Source organism: Rhagoletis zephyria, unplaced genomic scaffold (assembly GCF_001687245.7).
Source record: "Rhagoletis zephyria isolate East Lansing unplaced genomic scaffold, Rhagoletis_zephyria_1.1 Rzeph_scaffold_02680, whole genome shotgun sequence".
NCBI lineage: Eukaryota > Metazoa > Arthropoda > Insecta > Diptera > Tephritidae > Rhagoletis > Rhagoletis zephyria.
The window spans coordinates 9,479-28,849 of NW_016159764.1; the positions used below are offsets into that span (position 1 = coordinate 9,479).

Below are 19,371 nucleotides of genomic sequence, written 5' to 3' on the forward strand. Positions count from 1 at the left end.
GGTTTGCACCTAACAAAAAGTACGCTCTTTTTGGAGAATAGTTTTGTATTTATGGCAAATGCGTAGTAGGAGGCCAAGCAACGTCAAGACATACACATCAATGGAACTCTAATTCCGACGTGCGACAACCGAAAAATACTGGGCTTTATATTCCCTCAGTGCAAACTGCGCTGTGCCTGGGCCTGCCAGAAGTTGACCTAGAGGATAGCGAATATGGCCTAACTGATCAACAACAGAAACTATCTCTCAAAGCACACTTTGTGAAAGTTCTGCTCCCTGAATTTCGCAAACGGTTGAGCTTGTCTTTTTTGCCAAAGGATGTATAAAGAGACTCAGGGATGGTTTTTGTCAAACATAGGATTTGTTAGCTCTGCTCAATGTAGGTTTTGCAATGAAGAACACGAAATAGCAGAGCACATTATGTGCCACTGTGAACCCTCACTAGGACCAGACTTGAATCAAAGAAGACTTGTAGTTGAATTGAGGTTTGTTACAATATATCGTTTCTGCGCTCTCCTCTAAATCTAGTCTAATCCAGGGAAGGTTTCTTAAGGAAACAGTTTGGTTTCAAGAAGATAAAATCCACCCTAAGAGCAGTTATTTCGATGGAAGGTTGGATTGAGCAGGCACTACTTTTTTATTCTTCTGTACTTTGGGAATCCCTTCAAATTTCGCAAATTGGAAAAAATAATTCAAGACCTATAAAATTTATAAATAGGCATCGAAGGGATTATTAGCAACTATCTCTGTCCAACCGAGAATTAGAAAGTTTCAGATTCTCCGGACGCAGCCAAGATAGTACTCATTACGGAAAAAGATGAAGGCTTTAATTGGTTTAGGATTCGTATTCCTCAAACATGCAGTAAGATGCTGCAAGAAGTCTTGTCTGCGATAATGACTCAACTCTCCACTTTCGAGGTTAATACTGAAGGCTCGGAGACCCAAACAGCTATACGAGACTATCGTAAAGAAAGGTCTACATACTGTAGACGCTGATAATCACAGGGTTATATCCCACTGATAAAGTTGCGAGAGAAATAGTTGCGGAGGCAGACAAGAACTCCAAAGAGAAGGCGAATCGGCTCAATTGGTGAAAGTTTAACTTCAGTACTTCCTCCGTCGCTAAGTGAAAGGCTCTACCGACGACTTCCATCTAAATCAAATGCCTTGGAAATAGATTGGTTGGTCCTCGTCTGCAACATAATAACTAACAGACAATCCGCGGTAGGAGAGGTCCCACACTTTTCGGCTTTCGGTGCTTTGAATTCAACCCTTTTAAGTATCTCTTTAAGAGCCAAAGCAAGGTAGAAAAGTGGAAAATGTCACAATAAAACTGTATAGGCAACTCCTTTAAAACACATATTTAACGTACCTTACTGTCAACACTGAGTCCTAGATATCCCGAAGATGCTTTTGTATTTCTGTGAAAATAGAAATATTCGATCCGGCAGCTACTCTCAGTCCTGGTGAAAGCTATTGAACACTCATCAAATGTAGACTATGCCTTTTTTGTGTTATGTTTAATGTCAGTTATGGAGAATATAAAATTGCATAAGTATTTAGTTTACACGATTTTTATTTTGAAATTTAGCACTTAGGTAAAATTAGTAATTTTTTTAAGTTGACATTTTTGTTAAATTCTTCGTGTCTAAGAAATCACTGTGTCGGTTCCGTGCATATCAAGAAAATAATGTCTTCCATTTTTCTATAAGGAAATCCCTAACCCAGGGACTCTCCGTACTCCACCGTGATAGTGTTTCTGTCTTTAAAGTAAAAAAAAATATTTTGGCACAGTATTTAAATACATAAGTTAATCATACTAAACATTTAAATAAAACTTAAATATTTTATGTTAAATTTCAGCTTATGTTGATACGTATATTTTGCAGTTCCTTTACTTTCATGCTTGCACCATGTTCTTTTTTTTTGGATAACATCCAATTTCCAGTCTCCAACTCCCTTTCCTCACTCCGCCTTCTTTTCTTCCGCATGCAATGGTATGCCCTGATCGTTGATCTCCACAGAAGGCACTAGCGGCGGCTTGAAGCCATACTCCATTTGCAGATTTCTACCAAATTGTGGACTTCGCTTCAAACTGTGTCCATTACGCCAACGTTGAAATTCATCATATGGCTCGTTGAGTGGCACATAGGGGCCAGAATATGCATCGGTCAACTGCTCCGCAGCAGACGAGTCCGCCACGGATAGATCGTGCGGCAAAGTGTTGTAAATGTAGCGCGCACCCTTCGACCATTCCGGACCCGTGGGCGGTGGTGGTGGCGGCTTCAAGTCGAAGCGCATGTCGCCGATCTTGAAGGTGTGTTGCTTAGCCGATGTGCCACTTGCTGTGTTTGCCTTTTGCGACTTAGGCGACTTAAAAGACGCAGTCATTGTGGTGCTGCTAGCCGCAGGTGCTTTAGGCCGCGCCTGTGTATGGGTGTAGGCTGCGGTTGTAGCGGTGGTTGCTAACGCAGGGGGCGCGCCTCGCTGTGGCAATACTTTCGGCAGCAACTTTTTCAACATGCGCGTATAGTAGTTCTGCAGCACCTTCGGTGGTATTTGCTGCACCGTTGGTGCGCGGCCACCAAAGTCCGCGAAGCTTGTGGCTTCGTTCCAGCCAAGTGCATTGGGATGTGCTTGGTAGGGAGAGTTTCCGAAAATTTCCGCTTGTTCATCGTATTCGACGGGCAGCGGCTGATGCGCATACGGCACGGGCACAGCAACAGGCACACGAATGGGTACGGGCACTGGACGGTCGACGACTTTTTCGACTATCTTTTCAACTTCGATGGGTATTTCCTTTTCCACGATCTTTTCGACAACCTTCTCTACAGGGTAGGGCACACGTTTCTCGACGATCTTCTCCACTGGGTAGGGGCGGTCAATGTAGCGATCGACGTGCACGGGCACGGGTACTGGCTCCGGTACTGGATAGGGCACGGGTATATGCGTCTCGACTATCTCCTGCACAGGATAGGGGCGGTCGATGTACTGTTGTACGTGCACCGGGTATGGTATGTGCACTGGGCGTTCCACGATCTTCTCAACCTGATGTTCGACTGCCTTTTCGACGATGTCCTTCTCTGCTGCTGGCTGGTGGTGCTCTTCGTGCGTCTCTGTGGCAACTTGTTGGATCACCTGTTCACTAGGCTGTGTACGCGCATGTTGCGGTTGTTCGACCGGTTGATGTGACGCGACCGGTTGCTCGGCGGGTTGTTGCACATAATGTGATACATACTGCACGTACTGCTGCTGTGGATGTGCCTCGAGGTGTGAGTAGGACGATGCTTCTTCTTGCTGCTCTAACTCATCGATGTGCTGTACGTTGATTGGATTGGCTGAGAGCGACGCGTAATCCTTGGACACAAAGTAGTAGTCATTTGGGTGGACACCCTCTTCCAGCACGGCCAATTGTTGTGCATATTGCAATGGGTAGTGGGAGGGTGGAACCTCGGCGTGGGAAGCTGCCGGTTGGTGTGCATGCGCTGGTGGCTGATGTTGCTGTGGCTGTGACTGTGGCTGTAGCTGTGGCTGCGGCTGCGGTGCCGGTGCCGGCTTTGCTACTTGCTGCACTTTTGTGACTTGCGGCTGCTGAGTTACGTACTGCGGTAGCGGATAAATTGTCTCGTGCTCCTCCACCAACTTTCCATCCCTCTCAGTGATCAATTTATTGTGTATATTCACCGACTTTTGCACTTCGACAAAGGTGTAGCCGCCATGTGGTCGCTTAGTTATGGCCGCTGGCGTCGGTGGTGCTGAATGGGGTTGCTGAGATTTCTTCACCGCTCCAGCGGCTTCAGAGACGTACTCGTATGGTGAGTGCTGTGCGAAAGCTGGTCGGGAAGTTTTCGTAGCAGGCGTGTGTAGCGTTACAAAGACGACGCTCTGCGGCGTGGGCGTGGCTGGGGCGCTCTGTTGGTGTGCTGCGTCCAGCGGATGTTGGTAAGTTCGATGCTGCAAGGAGGCGGAGGCAGGCTCTGAGTCGCTAGCTGCTTGAGCGTGTGACGTGGAAGCCGGCTCAAGTGGCTTAGAAGGACTTGAGTAGTGCTGTTGCTGGGTTTGCTGGTTTTGCTGGCGCTGTTGTTTTTGTTGTTGCTGCTGCTGCTGTTCATGCTGTTTTTGTGCTTCCACACGTTGTTGCTGCTGCTGTTCATGCTGTTTTTGTAGCTGTTGCTGCTGTATTTGTACTTCCACACGTTGTTGCTGCTGCACTTGCTGTTGCTTCACTCGTTCCGCTTGTTGTTGCTGCTGCCTTATTTGCTCTTCGTAGCGTTGTTGTTCCTGACGTGCCCTCTCTTTTTCCTCCCTTTGTTGTTGTTGGCGCTGCTTTGTGTAGTGCTCTTGCTGTTGATGCTCGCGCTCTTGTTTGTACTCATGTGGTGGTGGATGCTGCTGGAAAAGCGCGTATTGTTGCTGCAACGGCGGCTGTTGCTGTTCGTATTGTTGCTGAAGCTGTTTGTGGAATTGTTGCAGTTCTTGTTGTTGCTGCTGATGAGTTTGGGACGCTTGCCGTTGTTGTTGCTGCTGCTGTTGCTGTTGCCGCTGCTCATACTGCTGTCGCTGCTTCTCTTGCCGCTGCAACTCCTCCTGTTGCTCTATTAACCTTTCATGTTGTTGCCGTTGCTGTTCTTGTTGTTGCTGTTGCAAGAGGAATTGTTGCTTTTGTTGCAGTATTTGCTGCTGTTGTTGTAAAAATTGTTGCTCCTTCAAATAGCGCAGCTGGGCGGCATCCTTGTCGTAGTGCTGCAACGGAAGGCGAGCACTCTGTGGTGGGTCGGCGGCAACAGTTGAAGGCTCTGCTTGTCCTGGGATTTTGCCTGAAATGCCGCCGCTTTTCCGACCCTGCTTCGGTGCTTGCCCCTCCTGCTTGCTGGCTGGCACTTCAGCTGCCCGTACGTAATAACTTGGCTGCAGCGCATGCGCTTCGTAGTGGAACGTACCTCTAGGTGTCGATGTACCCGCACCTGCGGACAAAACCGGATTGAAGTTCCGCAAGAACTTCCTTGAAGGCGCTTCGTGTACCAGATTCAGGTGACGAAAACTTTGCTCTGCATGTTCCTGGAAGGTGTCCAGCTGCTGAGCCGGCGGCACGGCTTCAGACGCCCTCAGGGATGTCGCTACTTCACCGTCACTTTCTTGTGGCTCTGACTGTTGCTGTTCGGGTACAAAAATCGGTCGCCCGTTTATCGATGCAGTCAAGTAAGGTGACTCGCCATGCACTATTTGTATGCTCACCTCCGACTCGGGTGCCGCGCGGTCTCTCAGTCCACCCTCCTTGCGGCCATGCGGCTTATCGTCAACCGGCAGCCGTTGATACAAGCGCTGTCCAACATTCTGCGACTCTGCGATGAGGTTATCCTCCGCGCTGATACCTTCCATGTCGCCGCTGTCGTCATCGTTCAGTATAATTATGGGCGCCTGCCTATTCGGCGACTGTTCAACGGTCGCTGTTTTATTATCTTGTTTCGGGCTGGGGTTTATCAGCAAGCTCGGTAATACCGGCGCTTCTGCTGCTGCTCGATTGATCCGTAGCAAATCATCTTTGGTAATCAGATTACTGCCGTCACTGAATTCGCCGCTACCAGTGCTGCTGGTGCCACGTGGTAACAGCTCGAGTTTCTCCACCACGATTTCAGTGTGTCCTGGACGTGATTTGCGGCGATATTGTTTCGAGACGCTTGTCTGATAGCTGACTAAAGTCTGCGCACGTGACTCACGTGACTCACGTGGTTGTGGAGTATTCGATGCTGCTGTTGTTGTGGTTGTCGTTGTCGTGGTGCTGCTGCTGGGTGCTGGCGTTAACTTTATCTCAAGCGTTGGCGCTGTTGTTGTTGTGTGCTTAGGCGGCTCTTCTGAATCCGTTGCGACAGCATGCGCTGGCGTCGGCTGCTCTGAGGCATAGCTAAAGCGAAAGATGTCTGTAAAACCATTAGGAAAAAGATTAGAGAGCACTTCGTTCACAGTATCCATGCGGGTGGCTCGTGTCGGTGTGGTAGCGGCACTAACGCTGCCATCTTCATCGTTTACATCAAATTGTATGTAGCCGGCTGACTCAAGGAAATGACCGGGGAACTCAACGCTTTAGTAAGAAAAAAGAAAGTATGTTAAGATTGGTGTTTTTTGATTCAAAAATTGGTGAAATATTAATGCTTACTCTCTTCTGGGATCTTCTTCTATTTGAATCTCGACTACGGGTGCTGGTGTCAATTGACTGATGTGTGGACGAGCCTATGGATGAAATGAGATATTTTAGGACTTGAAATTTTTGATAAATTTTTATATACTTAAGATTTAGAGTTCTCACCACCCAATATTTCTCCACTATATATTACAAAAATATTAGAGCCCTGATACACAGATGTCGCATATTTGAAGCAACATAGAGAGAAACATAGAAATTTGCGACAGACAAATTTTTTTAAGGTTTAATATACAAGTAAAACTTTCAAATTTCCCCCTCCTCACTTGACCCATGCTTACTTCATAAACATTTTACAAGTCTCAAAAGACCAACCACCGTAAACATAAGCATTTACATATAACCTCACACCTAGCAAAAATCTATCATCTATATCTCCAACTCAGCGGCGACTTCCCTTTTTACTTACCTTCTTCGTGCTGTCATGTTGCAATGTGTTACTGTCATTTTTGACAACATTAGCCTCCTCAGCATTGGAATTTGATTTTCTTAACGTGCGTACTTGCGTTGAGCGCCTAGCCGAGCCCTGCTGCGTTGAATTCTTACGCGCTGAGGGTTGAGTAGAACGGGACTGCGACTGCGGCTGCGACTGCGGCCTTGATTGTTGTGTCTGCTGCGGCAGTGTCGAGTTTGGCAATTGATGTTTCGTTGCTGTGCTGCCAGATGTTGGCGTGAGGAATACGCTTGTTGTGGTGCTTGTCAAATTCAATGGCGGTTGTAGTGGCAGTAGTGATGTTGTCGTTTCGGCCGGTCGCCCACCTACTAACTCAGCAACGTTTTCCGGGTTAGATTTTTTGGCTTCTAGCACCGCAACGGGAACATCTTTTACACTTGTACTTGTACTTGTATTTCTACTTCCATTTCCATTTCCACTTCCACTGCCATTTGCACTTCTTGTTACCCCCGTTACTTTTTCCAGTGACGTTGTAGCACCGTTGATACTGTTTACTCTTGCAGTTGTTGCTGCTGTTCTTGTTGTAATTGTGGTTGCTGTTACTGTTGTTACCGCTATTGTTGCGGTTAGTAAAAATACGCCGATGACAGCTGGTAACGGCAGTTTTGTTAACATTTCAACGCTGAAATTGAAAACGCATAGAGAGAGAGAGAGAAAGGGAATTATTTAATACAAAGCGTGACAAAATGTAGGAATAAAATAAAAAATAGGGCGGGGTTTTAATGGAAGACAAACACAGGCAGGTTTAGTGTCAGACATATTGCACGTAAGCTACGTCGTTAGTTAAATATTTTGTTTTAGGTATTTTAAAACTTTTTGTTTGACTTATAAATTTTAATTAAGTATGAATAATATTGTTAAGCGATAAATGATGAACTTAAGAAGCTTCATCAGCCTTCAGACTAAATACACACTACCGTTTGACGCGAATTCTCTTACTCATACACCACTCCACAACCAATCCCTTTCTCACAACTTCTGAGATAGGTCGGCTGAGTTGAGTAATCGAAAAATGCAGACTGGATTTCACAGGCATCCAAAAGTAGTTCACAGTAAGACATAACGCCAGCGGAGTTTTTGGGAATGAATTGCTCTAAATCTTGGGTGGTTTGCTCTAAATCAACTACACGAGACGAGGTTGTTTGGTTGGTAGAGGTGTTTGCATGAGCATTAGTCCAAAACACAATAAACGCTATAAGTAACTTTTGAGTATGCTATCTCTGGAACCCTGACATTATCTGCTGCCACGATTCGTTGGTCTCTTCAAACTGTTTGGACTTGTCGATGAATCTACTTATGGAAATCTGCATAAGATTGTGCCTAGTGTTTCATGTATTTTTTGTCCGTACTTCATGAGGGATTAAAGCTACGGCGCCCGAGGATTGTACGGGAGGCCCATTTTAGTGGCATGTTCTACTTTTACTGGAAAGATATACCTTTTATCAGTATCTTTAGGATACCATCGAGCAATGTTTCGGATGTCCTATTTTTTCTAATATTCATAGTTGCTTAACTGGAGAAAATAATACAAGGACAGGGGGTCTACTCTCTATTGCGATTCGAAAAGCAAATCATTCGGATTCGAATACTTGGCAGTATGCATTTTTAATAGTCCCTGTCGCCTTTTGAACCGCATTCAATTTACCCCAGGTAAAACTGAAAGGCTCAAAAACTAATACCAACTATTTCTTAGGATTACCAAGGGAATACGCGATGTGGATAACACTAAACCTAGCGTAGTCACGTTTCTGGTGATATTCTCACAGAAAGCTGTCAGATATTTTGCTGAAATACTCGTATGAGCAAAATTGCCGCGCATCTCTGCCGAACAGGGATTGATGCAGACGTTTGAAGGCATGCAAGCGGCTACAAATCAACTCAAGTGACTATGTTATGCCGGGGGGCCTCCATGAAGGGAGTGATCGGCTAGAAAAATAGCCCAGTTTGATTGGTAAATAGTCGTGTACTCCACAAGATGGGGCTTGGAAGTTTACAATCCTGAAACTGGTATGGAAAACTAATGCTCAGAAGGGAATGTACTCGTAGGTGCCTACTCTCGCTATACAACTCCAACATTTAGGCGGAGCACAATCCCCCAAGACTGTCCTCTTTCTGTCACGTTCGTGGCAAAAAAAGAGAGGCAAACAAAATATCATCCTGCGGGAGGTAAGAAGCAACTAAATGGTATTGTTACGATCAATTGATGACTGTCGTCTGAAAAAATGCTGAAACTAGAGGTTGGCTTACAACAATTACTCTTAAGCTAACCTGCTGGAAATAGGCAAAACTAGAAGTTATTTCCGACTAGGATATACATATCCCGGCATCTTAGTAGGTAGGCCAGCTCTTCGATCGAGCATATTTTCTTGCCTTTTTAAGCTCAAAATGAAAAATTGAAAACAAAGGATTGTCGGATCCTAAGTGGTGCACACAAGTTGACACTAACGTAAGTCATCATCGCCTTTGACACGGTATACTTTGAAATAGATAGCCCTTTCTGACTGAGATAAACAGTGATACCACCTGTGTGGTGGAAAATATATGTAGCTACCAAAATAATTCAATGCTGTGATTTCGGCTCAAAAAATTTTAGTACTCACCTTAATGTACCCACATTATGTTTGGAGTCGATTTATACATAGATAGTATTAAATGTGAACTAATTGCTGGTTTGACCAAGAATGAGATACCCGTACCCAATGCTCAAAAAATTAATTCGGTCGAGAAAAATGCTTGAAAAATTTTGTTTAATAGCTGTCAGCCCTCGGTAGGCAAGGACAGTTTTCTGAGTGAGTTATGTTCCCGTTAACAAATATTACATAGTACAAAGCAGTGAAAACCGATTGTATCTAAATTTCCCCCAAAATCAAAAATATTAAACAAAATTTAAATATTATAAAAAAAATATTTTTTATTAATAAATATAATAAGACACGAGACACATAGTTCGCTTTTATATTCCACTTAGCATGCTGATGTGCTCGAAATTTTTTGCAAAAAAATTGTTAAAAATCAACGTGTACTCTTAGCCCCTTGCAACTTGAACTTCTTTTTTATAAAATTTTAAATTTTGCATGTGAATTGTATTTTATTTTTCCATTTTGTGGGAACTCTACAATAGCTTTCAACTAGTTTGTTTTATGTAAAATTTATTGACTGCAATAGGAGAATCGAGTTTCTTCAAAATTTCTCTTTTTTCTGCACCTTGCACTAAATTTTATATATGTAAATAATTAAAAATTAAAAAATCGGACTCAGTTGGTCTATTGTCAATTGCATAAGTTTTCATTAAAAAATGTATCAAATTGGTTGAAAAATGAAGGCTCCACTGAATTATGAACAGTCAATTTCAGTTTTGAACCACTGTGCATTGCCGCAGACCACAAATTGGAAGAGTTGCTTGGCCAAACGCTTAGCAATTTTTTTGGTGGCGAGCTGGTTGGTTATTCCACAGTCAGCTTAGAAAAGTTTCTACACATTTAAGTACATAAATTTATATTTTCTTATCAACGTCAAAAGCCGTTTTTATTCCTTTAGAATAACCCTGAATTGGTTTATAATTACCATTAATATACAAGTACATATCTACATACATACATAGTTTCCAATTGTTGTTTTTGCTATTGTTAACATTGCGCTTGTCTTCGACGACTTTTTGTGACTTTTATTGTAGACGTATTTGCCAACTTTGGCGCATCTGTCGCGCAAATGTCATTGCACTAAGCCGACGAAGGCAGGCACGCATTCAATTATACGTATGTATGTATGTATGTACATGCAAGCATAGTTTGTGCATACCTTTGTTTGCACGAGTACTATGTTATTGCTTAGCTCAAGCGACAGCTATGACATCAAAAGCCAGCTCCATCATGGGTCATGGTATTTGCGTCAGCCGAATGCCTTCCATGCCATGCAATGTTTAATTATGCAATTTTGCGTTTTTTTTCTGCTTGTGTATTAAATAAGCATTGTTTGCTGGTAAGCAGTTGGGAGAAAAAATATATGTAATAAACAAAAATATCTTCGTCTGCATTTAGAGTGGTTTATATGTGCATAGTTTGGGTTACTTATTTTACTTTCCAGCAATTACTTTAATAAATTTAAATATAAACTTACGAATTACTAATTAAAAAAGGTACTGGAGGGCTGATATAACGTACCAAATCTACTTGAATTTGCATACACAAATATTTGTTGATGTAACCGACTGCAAAAAAGAAGAGGAGCTTTCCCGTTCGTTGTGCATTTTTTATGGTAATTAACATAAATATTTTTTTTTATCCTAATTAAGCACAAATAGAAGTACTTTAGCACCTGTATGCGAGTGAATAGATACATCTTAGGTATCTTAACAAAACTACCGACTGTTTGCATTTAATTGTATTCCATCATTTACCTATTTTTTACGGTCCTTAGACTATGTTCAGACAGGCACCTAATTGGAAATTAAAAACCTTTCAATTCAGAAATTCTCTATGCGACTCTGCTTGGTATGTTTAATTTTGATTTGGAGGTATATTTATTGAACAAAGAGCAATCAGCTGTTTGTTTCTGGCCCTCTTTTACAGCTAATATTCCATCAGGGATGGAAAATTGAATTATAAAATTGTACCTAATTTACGGAAAACTTTACCTAAAAGTAGATTGATGTACCTAAAAAGTAAATGTCGTAAATTTTTATGTAGAACCGCCCATCGACCAGTTGCAAAACCGAATTTACTTTCAAACGTCACTGTAGGTAATCCAGCCGCTGATTTTGTATCGCTAATTGCGCAGCTGACGTGTGTGTGAACACCAAACTCAATGCCGCAATTTAAAGCTTAATTGCCTTAGCGAATTGGGCTGATTGAACATAGTCTTACGGTATAAAAAGTAAGCCAGTGATTTAGATTTGTTGATTTTTCCCTTCCTTATAAATTTTATTGTTTTAAGTTAAACTTAAAATAACATTTAATTTTTCGTTGTTATTTAAGCAATCGTAAAACCTGCTCAGCCTCCCAAATGACTAAAAATCAACAGAATGCTATCAACGCGTGTCTTAGTGTGTAGAAAATTTGTGCTGGCTTCTTTAAAGTTGCGCAAAAAGTAACTTATGTACTTTTTATGTTTTTAGAGCGAATTCATGGGCATGAATTTACTTTCTCCCTTCTCCGTTAAAAAAAAAATAAATAATAATTCCGCTATGCTAGAACTTNGCATCTGTCGCGCAAATGTCATTGCACTAAGCCGACGAAGGCAGGCACGCATTCAATTATACGTATGTATGTATGTATGTACATGCAAGCATAGTTTGTGCATACCTTTGTTTGCACGAGTACTATGTTATTGCTTAGCTCAAGCGACAGCTATGACATCAAAAGCCAGCTCCATCATGGGTCATGGTATTTGCGTCAGCCGAATGCCTTCCATGCCATGCAATGTTTAATTATGCAATTTTGCGTTTTTTTTCTGCTTGTGTATTAAATAAGCATTGTTTGCTGGTAAGCAGTTGGGAGAAAAAATATATGTAATAAACAAAAATATCTTCGTCTGCATTTAGAGTGGTTTATATGTGCATAGTTTGGGTTACTTATTTTACTTTCCAGCAATTACTTTAATAAATTTAAATATAAACTTACGAATTACTAATTAAAAAAGGTACTGGAGGGCTGATATAACGTACCAAATCTACTTGAATTTGCATACACAAATATTTGTTGATGTAACCGACTGCAAAAAAGAAGAGGAGCTTTCCCGTTCGTTGTGCATTTTTTATGGTAATTAACATAAATATTTTTTTTTATCCTAATTAAGCACAAATAGAAGTACTTTAGCACCTGTATGCGAGTGAATAGATACATCTTAGGTATCTTAACAAAACTACCGACTGTTTGCATTTAATTGTATTCCATCATTTACCTATTTTTTACGGTCCTTAGACTATGTTCAGACAGGCACCTAATTGGAAATTAAAAACCTTTCAATTCAGAAATTCTCTATGCGACTCTGCTTGGTATGTTTAATTTTGATTTGGAGGTATATTTATTGAACAAAGAGCAATCAGCTGTTTGTTTCTGGCCCTCTTTTACAGCTAATATTCCATCAGGGATGGAAAATTGAATTATAAAATTGTACCTAATTTACGGAAAACTTTACCTAAAAGTAGATTGATGTACCTAAAAAGTAAATGTCGTAAATTTTTATGTAGAACCGCCCATCGACCAGTTGCAAAACCGAATTTACTTTCAAACGTCACTGTAGGTAATCCAGCCGCTGATTTTGTATCGCTAATTGCGCAGCTGACGTGTGTGTGAACACCAAACTCAATGCCGCAATTTAAAGCTTAATTGCCTTAGCGAATTGGGCTGATTGAACATAGTCTTACGGTATAAAAAGTAAGCCAGTGATTTAGATTTGTTGATTTTTCCCTTCCTTATAAATTTTATTGTTTTAAGTTAAACTTAAAATAACATTTAATTTTTCGTTGTTATTTAAGCAATCGTAAAACCTGCTCAGCCTCCCAAATGACTAAAAATCAACAGAATGCTATCAACGCGTGTCTTAGTGTGTAGAAAATTTGTGCTGGCTTCTTTAAAGTTGCGCAAAAAGTAACTTATGTACTTTTTATGTTTTTAGAGCGAATTCATGGGCATGAATTTACTTTCTCCCTTCTCCGTTAAAAAAAAAATAAATAATAATTCCGCTATGCTAGAACTTTTAGGATTTCTGCGCGAAGAACTGAGTCAAGTAAGAGTATTCATAACACTGTACGACATTTGGAGTTGTTTTCTGTGGAATTGATGAAACCAAGTTTTTCTGAGAGTTTGTATTTAGAAAAGTAATTTCTAAGTTTTCCAAGGTTGTCGATTTGACGCGCTTTTTTTTAGTTTTAAGTGTGAATATTTATACCATAAAAGGGCCTATAAGGATAGGCGTTTAGGGATCCGATGAATCTGAATTTCCAATTTATTTTTGCCAAAAATGGCAGCCGGGTGCGCCATGATGCAAAAAATATGGAAGGAAAAAGAAGGAAAAATGCAAACAATATTTTACAACAATGTTTCTAAACAATGTTCCTTAACTTTTTTGCACCAAGTCGCACCCAGCGGCCGTTTTTTGGTAAAAGTTAATTGCAGATTCAGATTTCTTGTACCCAAAAGACCCCAGGAAGGCCTATTGTTGGAATAAATATTTACATTTAAGTCAATTTGAATTGTTTGAAATGCTGCTCTGCGACGACCAACTTCAATTGAAAAAAAACGCTTAAATCGCCTGGTAAAACTAAGAAATTCCTTTTCTTTATACAATCCAGAATTTCAGAAAAACTTGCGCTCTGCAGTGTCCAATGCAACGAAGTGTAAGGTTCGTCATGCAAAACATCTTCCTATCCAAGTCATCTCAACTTTTTCCAGAGTCACGAAAAATTTGTGTACTCTGGCAATGAACGAAAACTTTTATCCTGTTAATTAATTCTGGGTATTTGTTTACAATCGCCAATTTCAATAGCATTAATTGTTGGCAATAGGTTTTGGCAAACTTAGTCACGGAGCGTTGCTCAGTTGAACAATGCCTAAAGGTGATCCAAACGTTTTATGAAAACGATCGTTCTGCAAGAAGTGCATTTCGCGCAGTAGTTTAGCCGAAAATATTGCTGCCGTGTGATGATAATAAACTTTTTATGGCCTGAATCGCATGAATGGCGCATGAAACAGTGACCCTATTGCGAACGACCCAGTAGGCATTTTTTCATGAAACAAAGAGGTCAAATGGCGGCCGAGATCATGAGATTTTACACTACTGGACTTATTTATTTGGAGCTGCCTCAAAAGTATGGTCTATGTCAACAAGCCTAAGATAATTTTAGAGCTGAAGAGCGAAACCATATGCGTTATACTAAATGATATACAGTCCGAACTATGCAAAAAAGTCATGGAAAATATTGATATGCGCATTCTGTGTAGGCAGAGGAGTCGTGTTGAGCATTTAATGGATATTGTGAATACACAGACTAAAAAAATATATAAAAGTTTTTCTTATTTAATCACCCTCTATTTTTACTAACGGATCTCAAATGCAAATTTGTTGTGTCGAAAGTTCGTTGCGTCAATGAGATAGGAGTGTAGAGGTAATTTTCCAGCAGAATAATTTGTCAACCCTTTAAATCAACTCTGTTCTAAGTCGATCCAGTGCCTACCTTGCGATATTTTTTTATACATAGTTAGGGAGTATTGTGGGCCTTAGGCTCCAAAAGTGTTAAATCAAGCTTATAAAGGTGTAGAAGGTTTAAACAATGAACCCAAATCATGCCCACATCGTTACTCTGATCTGGATGCTGGATAATGGCAATAAAATGGCAGATGATGTAACTGTAAATACTAGATAAACAAGTCCAACTACAGGTGGGAGGAGCTACAGGGTCTGTAAGAGTGTATGCCCTTCAATAAAAATGACAGGAAGAATATATCTAGACTAGCGATGGGCAGAGAGAGCTTTTACTCTCCTCACGCCTATACAAAATGTATAGAAAGCTTAAGTGAGCTTTGCCCATGAGTGATCTAGACCAACCGCCGTTAGTGCTGGGCAACGCCGCTCGGTCAAGTTACCATAGTTCGATTAGAGTAAAATACTTTCTAGAGCAGATCTTCATCAAGACCGAAGAACAAGTCACTTCCTACCTGTGAAGCTACCAAAATTTAGTAGGCAAATTTAAAATGAGCTGTTTGGACAAAAATTGCTTTTATTAATTACTTAAAGGAACTAGGGTGTTTAATTGGATTTCTAGCACTGCTTTTTGAACTGCAAATGGCTTCTTATAAAAAGCCTCGTAATGACAGAAAATTAGATTTCATCGGCTACCGAGCGGTATTGAAAAAATATTTTTTTTAAGTTTGGTCTAGTCAGGAGCTGAAACTGGGTCCTGGCGAGTCATAGTACGCATTCTAACTACTCGTCCACTCCATCTTATAAAGTGAACAAGTATTTCTATTAGAGTAACAGAGAAGTTTTTTTTTTATTTCGTTGGTTATTTTGAGTTTATATATGGTGCGCCTCCAAATGACGAAGGACGATTTTCGAATGTCTAGTACCTCTTGTGTCATTTGAATAGTGTCTTTTCAGGGTTTATCACATTTTCTTCTTCTTTCGTTGTTATATGAATACTTTTATCACTTTTTCTACAAACCAAAATACCTACATCAACAGCTCTTTACCACATAACACAATTTCATGGTCTTAGTTATACGAAGCTTGAAAAAAAAAGAATTTGCGAATAGCAACTTTCTTTCATAACCACGAAAAAAACCTTCCACCAACCTTCAATTTCCATTCAAAGACGGCGTCTGAGTGATGAGTAAATTGTTGTTGGTGGCATGTGAAACCACTTGAAAAAAATGTCACTGTAATTCGCTGCAATTGCACGGCTATTGTGGCAGACACAGTATACACGTATTTCTATACAAAATAGTTTCACACATAAACAAGTAATCACCAAAAAGGTAAATTAAAACAAAAAAACGTACAAAATTAGATTCACTTAGTTTCACAAATTAGTTGCACGAACGAAATAAAGTTTATTCAGTTTTCTTTTATATTTTATTTGATAGCCGTGGAAAAGTAATTTAAAGACCGTGCATGAAATTGGGTTTTGCGCGAAAAAAAATTAGCAATTATGTAGCTGCCACACAATGTGGCAAATTAAAATATTAAAGATGCGCGGCGAAGATGCAAGCAATTACGAAAATTCCGCTTGACACAGCGCTGGTTGCAAGCTGTGANAATTAGCAATTATGTAGCTGCCACACAATGTGGCAAATTAAAATATTAAAGAAGCGCGGCGAAGATTCAAGCAATTACGAAAATTCCGCTTGACACAGCGCTGGTTGCAAGCTGTGATTAAGAAAATTAAGAAATCAAGTATTATTTTAGCACACACAGACTTTTCGAATGCACTGTTTGTTTTTTTTCAAAAATTCCAATTAATTTCTTGCAATAGCCTGTGAGTAAAGGAATTCGACACTTCGTCCCGACTGATCGTTTAGCCTCCAAGGCGTTTTGTTGCTGCGACGGCTATTCGAAAAACACGTCTGCCGTGGTACGCGCGCGTTTGGCGAATGAAAGTGAAATTGCTACAACGTTTGCGTTTTCATGCAACAAATGCTGCTCCTACTGCTGCTGCTGGTGATGCTGCCTCTGTTACTTTTCGCCATACTGGATAGTTACTTGCCTGCATGTCTGGTTATCTTGCTGTTTGGGTTGGTTGAGCGATGCGATCGATTGCCGGTAGTAGCTTGCAACAGGTTGTTCGCAAATGAAGATCAGCAGCGGAGACTGGAGATCAATAGCAACAACACGCAGTCTTACTTACTTAGCAGACAAAGAGCATTGTAACAGTAACTGTAACGGTGGTGATTTTTGCTGCAGCATCAACATTTTATGCGACATTTGAGTGTTTACTNCTGTGAGTAAAGGAATTCGACACTTCGTCCCGACTGATCGTTTAGCCTCCAAGGCGTTTTGCTGCTGCGACGGCTATTCGAAAAACACGTCTGCCGTGGTACGCGCGCGTTTGGCGAATGAAAGTGAAATTGCTACAACGTTTGCGTTTTCATGCAACAAATGCTGCTCCTACTGCTGCTGCTGGTGATGCTGCCTCTGTTACTTTTCGCCATACTGGATAGTTACTTGCCTGCATGTCTGGTTATCTTGCTGTTTGGGTTGGTTGAGCGATGCGATCGATTGCCGGTAGTAGCTTGCAACAGGTTGTTCGCAAATGAAGATCAGCAGCGGAGACTGGAGATCAATAGCAACAACACGCAGTCTTACTTACTTAGCAGACAAAGAGCATTGTAACAGTAACTGTAACGGTGGTGATTTTTGCTGCAGCATCAACATTTTATGCGACATTTGAGTGTTTACTGCAGTCGGAAAGTTGGTGGTAAAGTTAACAGTCGATCATAAGAAACCTACTGGCGGAAAATAGCCGGGAGGAGGAAATGTTTCAATAGAGTTAGCTTTCAAGGCTAGGGTACTACGTTTTCAAAATCGGTACGAGCGTCTTGATTAGCTTAGACAAAAATGGGGAGGCCTACAGTAACTGAGACAATCTTTCCTTTGCGAGTTTTATATCCAGCACAGACTTGAGCCGGATTCTTATTTTATTTAGAACTAAAATCGTTTCTTTTGGGTCGAGATCATTACGTCTGTTACCAGCTTTCCATCAACTGGGCCTGAAAAAAATGGATTTCTGTTTTATGTTTTCATAGAATTTTCCTTCACCATCTCCCAATCTCGTTTCCCTCCACCTTCTAGGCATGTGATTAAGTGCTAATATTCCCTTAATTATTGCGTGTGGCCACGCTGAGCTTTGCTGTAATGTTTGCTGCAGCTGTGTGGGGGCGATGCTATTCGGAACTTGTGATTTGTAAGGCTTAAACGCCCCTATGGTTAGATCAGACGACCTTTTCCCTAGTGAAGAAAACTTCAGTGACTGAATGATTTCCAATTAAATGTGGCCGCACTGGCCTGCTGCCCGTTGCTCCCGGGAAGTGTGTGCCTAGAAACAGAACCAGTGATTCTTCCTCGGTTTAAGTCCAAGAGCCCTCAGGTCTTTGCAAGCAGCAACTTTTCTGGGCAGCCGCTGAGAGTATCCTCCGTAGCCTGACTCCCTCTAAGATAAATTCCACCCCGTCGCAGAAGTCTTTCCATTTGGTTCTTTCCGACATTCTTAGAAGCTTCTTGTACTCTCGTAGGGTTAGCTTGTAGGGATAGCTTGTAGGTCTCCGAATATCCTTCGCTACCAGACGCAGTGGCCTGATTGAAGGTTTTTCCGAGTAACTGGCTCGTTGTCTTGCGACAAAAGCTTGTGGAGCTTGTCTTTCCTATACTTATATCAGTTTGGATATAGTGTTGGTTGGAAAAGAAGTGCTCTTTACTCGAAATATTTATTAAAAGCCTATTGTTCACTTAATTTCTCACGATTGAGAGACTTCAAAGGTTGCGCCGATCTCGGACCGCTATTCCTCTCTTAACGAATTTGACGGAATCGTTGTTTACATGACGTCACACTGGTGCAACTTGTTTTCCTTGCAAAATTCTTTCTTCTTCTTCCATTGTTGCTCACGTTTTGGCATTTCTCTCTCGCAATTGCACCAGTGTGACGTCACACAAAAGTTATTCTCAAAAATCCTCTCTGATCGGCGCAATCTTGCATTCTATCATTCTTGTTAATTTCTGTTGTTTTGTCATTAAGAGAGGAATTGAATTCCATATTGTTGCATGTATTTCTTAAGATCAGGGAAGCAGCTGCTTCATTTAACTTAAAAAAAAACTACAAAAATCAAGCAGATAAAACACGATCAAAACTTCAATCATCAGCTATGTAACAGCTGATTACGATGACGCCATTTTCATGCCAACATGCCAGCGGGATCAAAATGTCCCAGTTGAATCATGAAGCAATCAACAGCAATACAGAACTGATTTTATATAAAGGAAAACAAAAAAGCATACATAACAAGAAATAAAAAAAAATTACAGCGAAAACAAAATAGTTATATAAGTATGTGATATAAAACCACGCAATAGTAAATATAAAACTCCCAACAATAATAGACGCAAAAAAATGGGAAGAAGCGTAAAACAAAAACTAAAAAAAAAACGCTTGACAGTCGAACGCTGAGCGGAGCAATCAAATAGCCAACTTGCAACAACAAAATAATTGCGCAAGTTTAATTGCAGCGCT

The 19,371-nt window shown here is 41.0% G+C and overlaps 1 protein-coding gene across 1 annotated transcript; it reads right to left on the bottom strand.

Annotated features, from left to right (window-relative positions):
* Positions 1–1,649: 1,649 nt before the first annotated feature.
* On the bottom strand, positions 1,650–16,383 carry LOC108367425 (uncharacterized). The gene is made up of 4 exons (XM_017622031.1): positions 15,945–16,383; positions 6,609–7,275; positions 6,155–6,228; positions 1,650–6,079 (listed from the first exon to the last, which is right to left on the bottom strand). The coding sequence occupies exons 2-4, from the start codon at positions 7,266–7,268 to the stop codon at positions 1,966–1,968; spliced, it is 4,848 nt and encodes a 1,615-aa protein (XP_017477520.1). The 5' UTR covers positions 7,269–7,275; positions 15,945–16,383; the 3' UTR covers positions 1,650–1,965.
* Positions 16,384–19,371: the final 2,988 nt, after the last annotated feature.

Excerpts from the sequence above, each read along its gene's own strand:
- LOC108367425 (XM_017622031.1), bottom strand. The coding sequence starts at position 7,268 with ATGTTAACAAAACTGCCGTTACCAGCTGTCATCGGCGTATTTTTACTA. Across the intron at positions 6,229-6,608 it reads AACATGACAGCACGAAGAAG|GCTCGTCCACACATCAGTCA; the intron begins GTAAGTAAAAAG and ends TTTCATCCATAG. Across the intron at positions 6,080-6,154 it reads GAAGAAGATCCCAGAAGAGA|CGTTGAGTTCCCCGGTCATT; the intron begins GTAAGCATTAAT and ends TTCTTACTAAAG.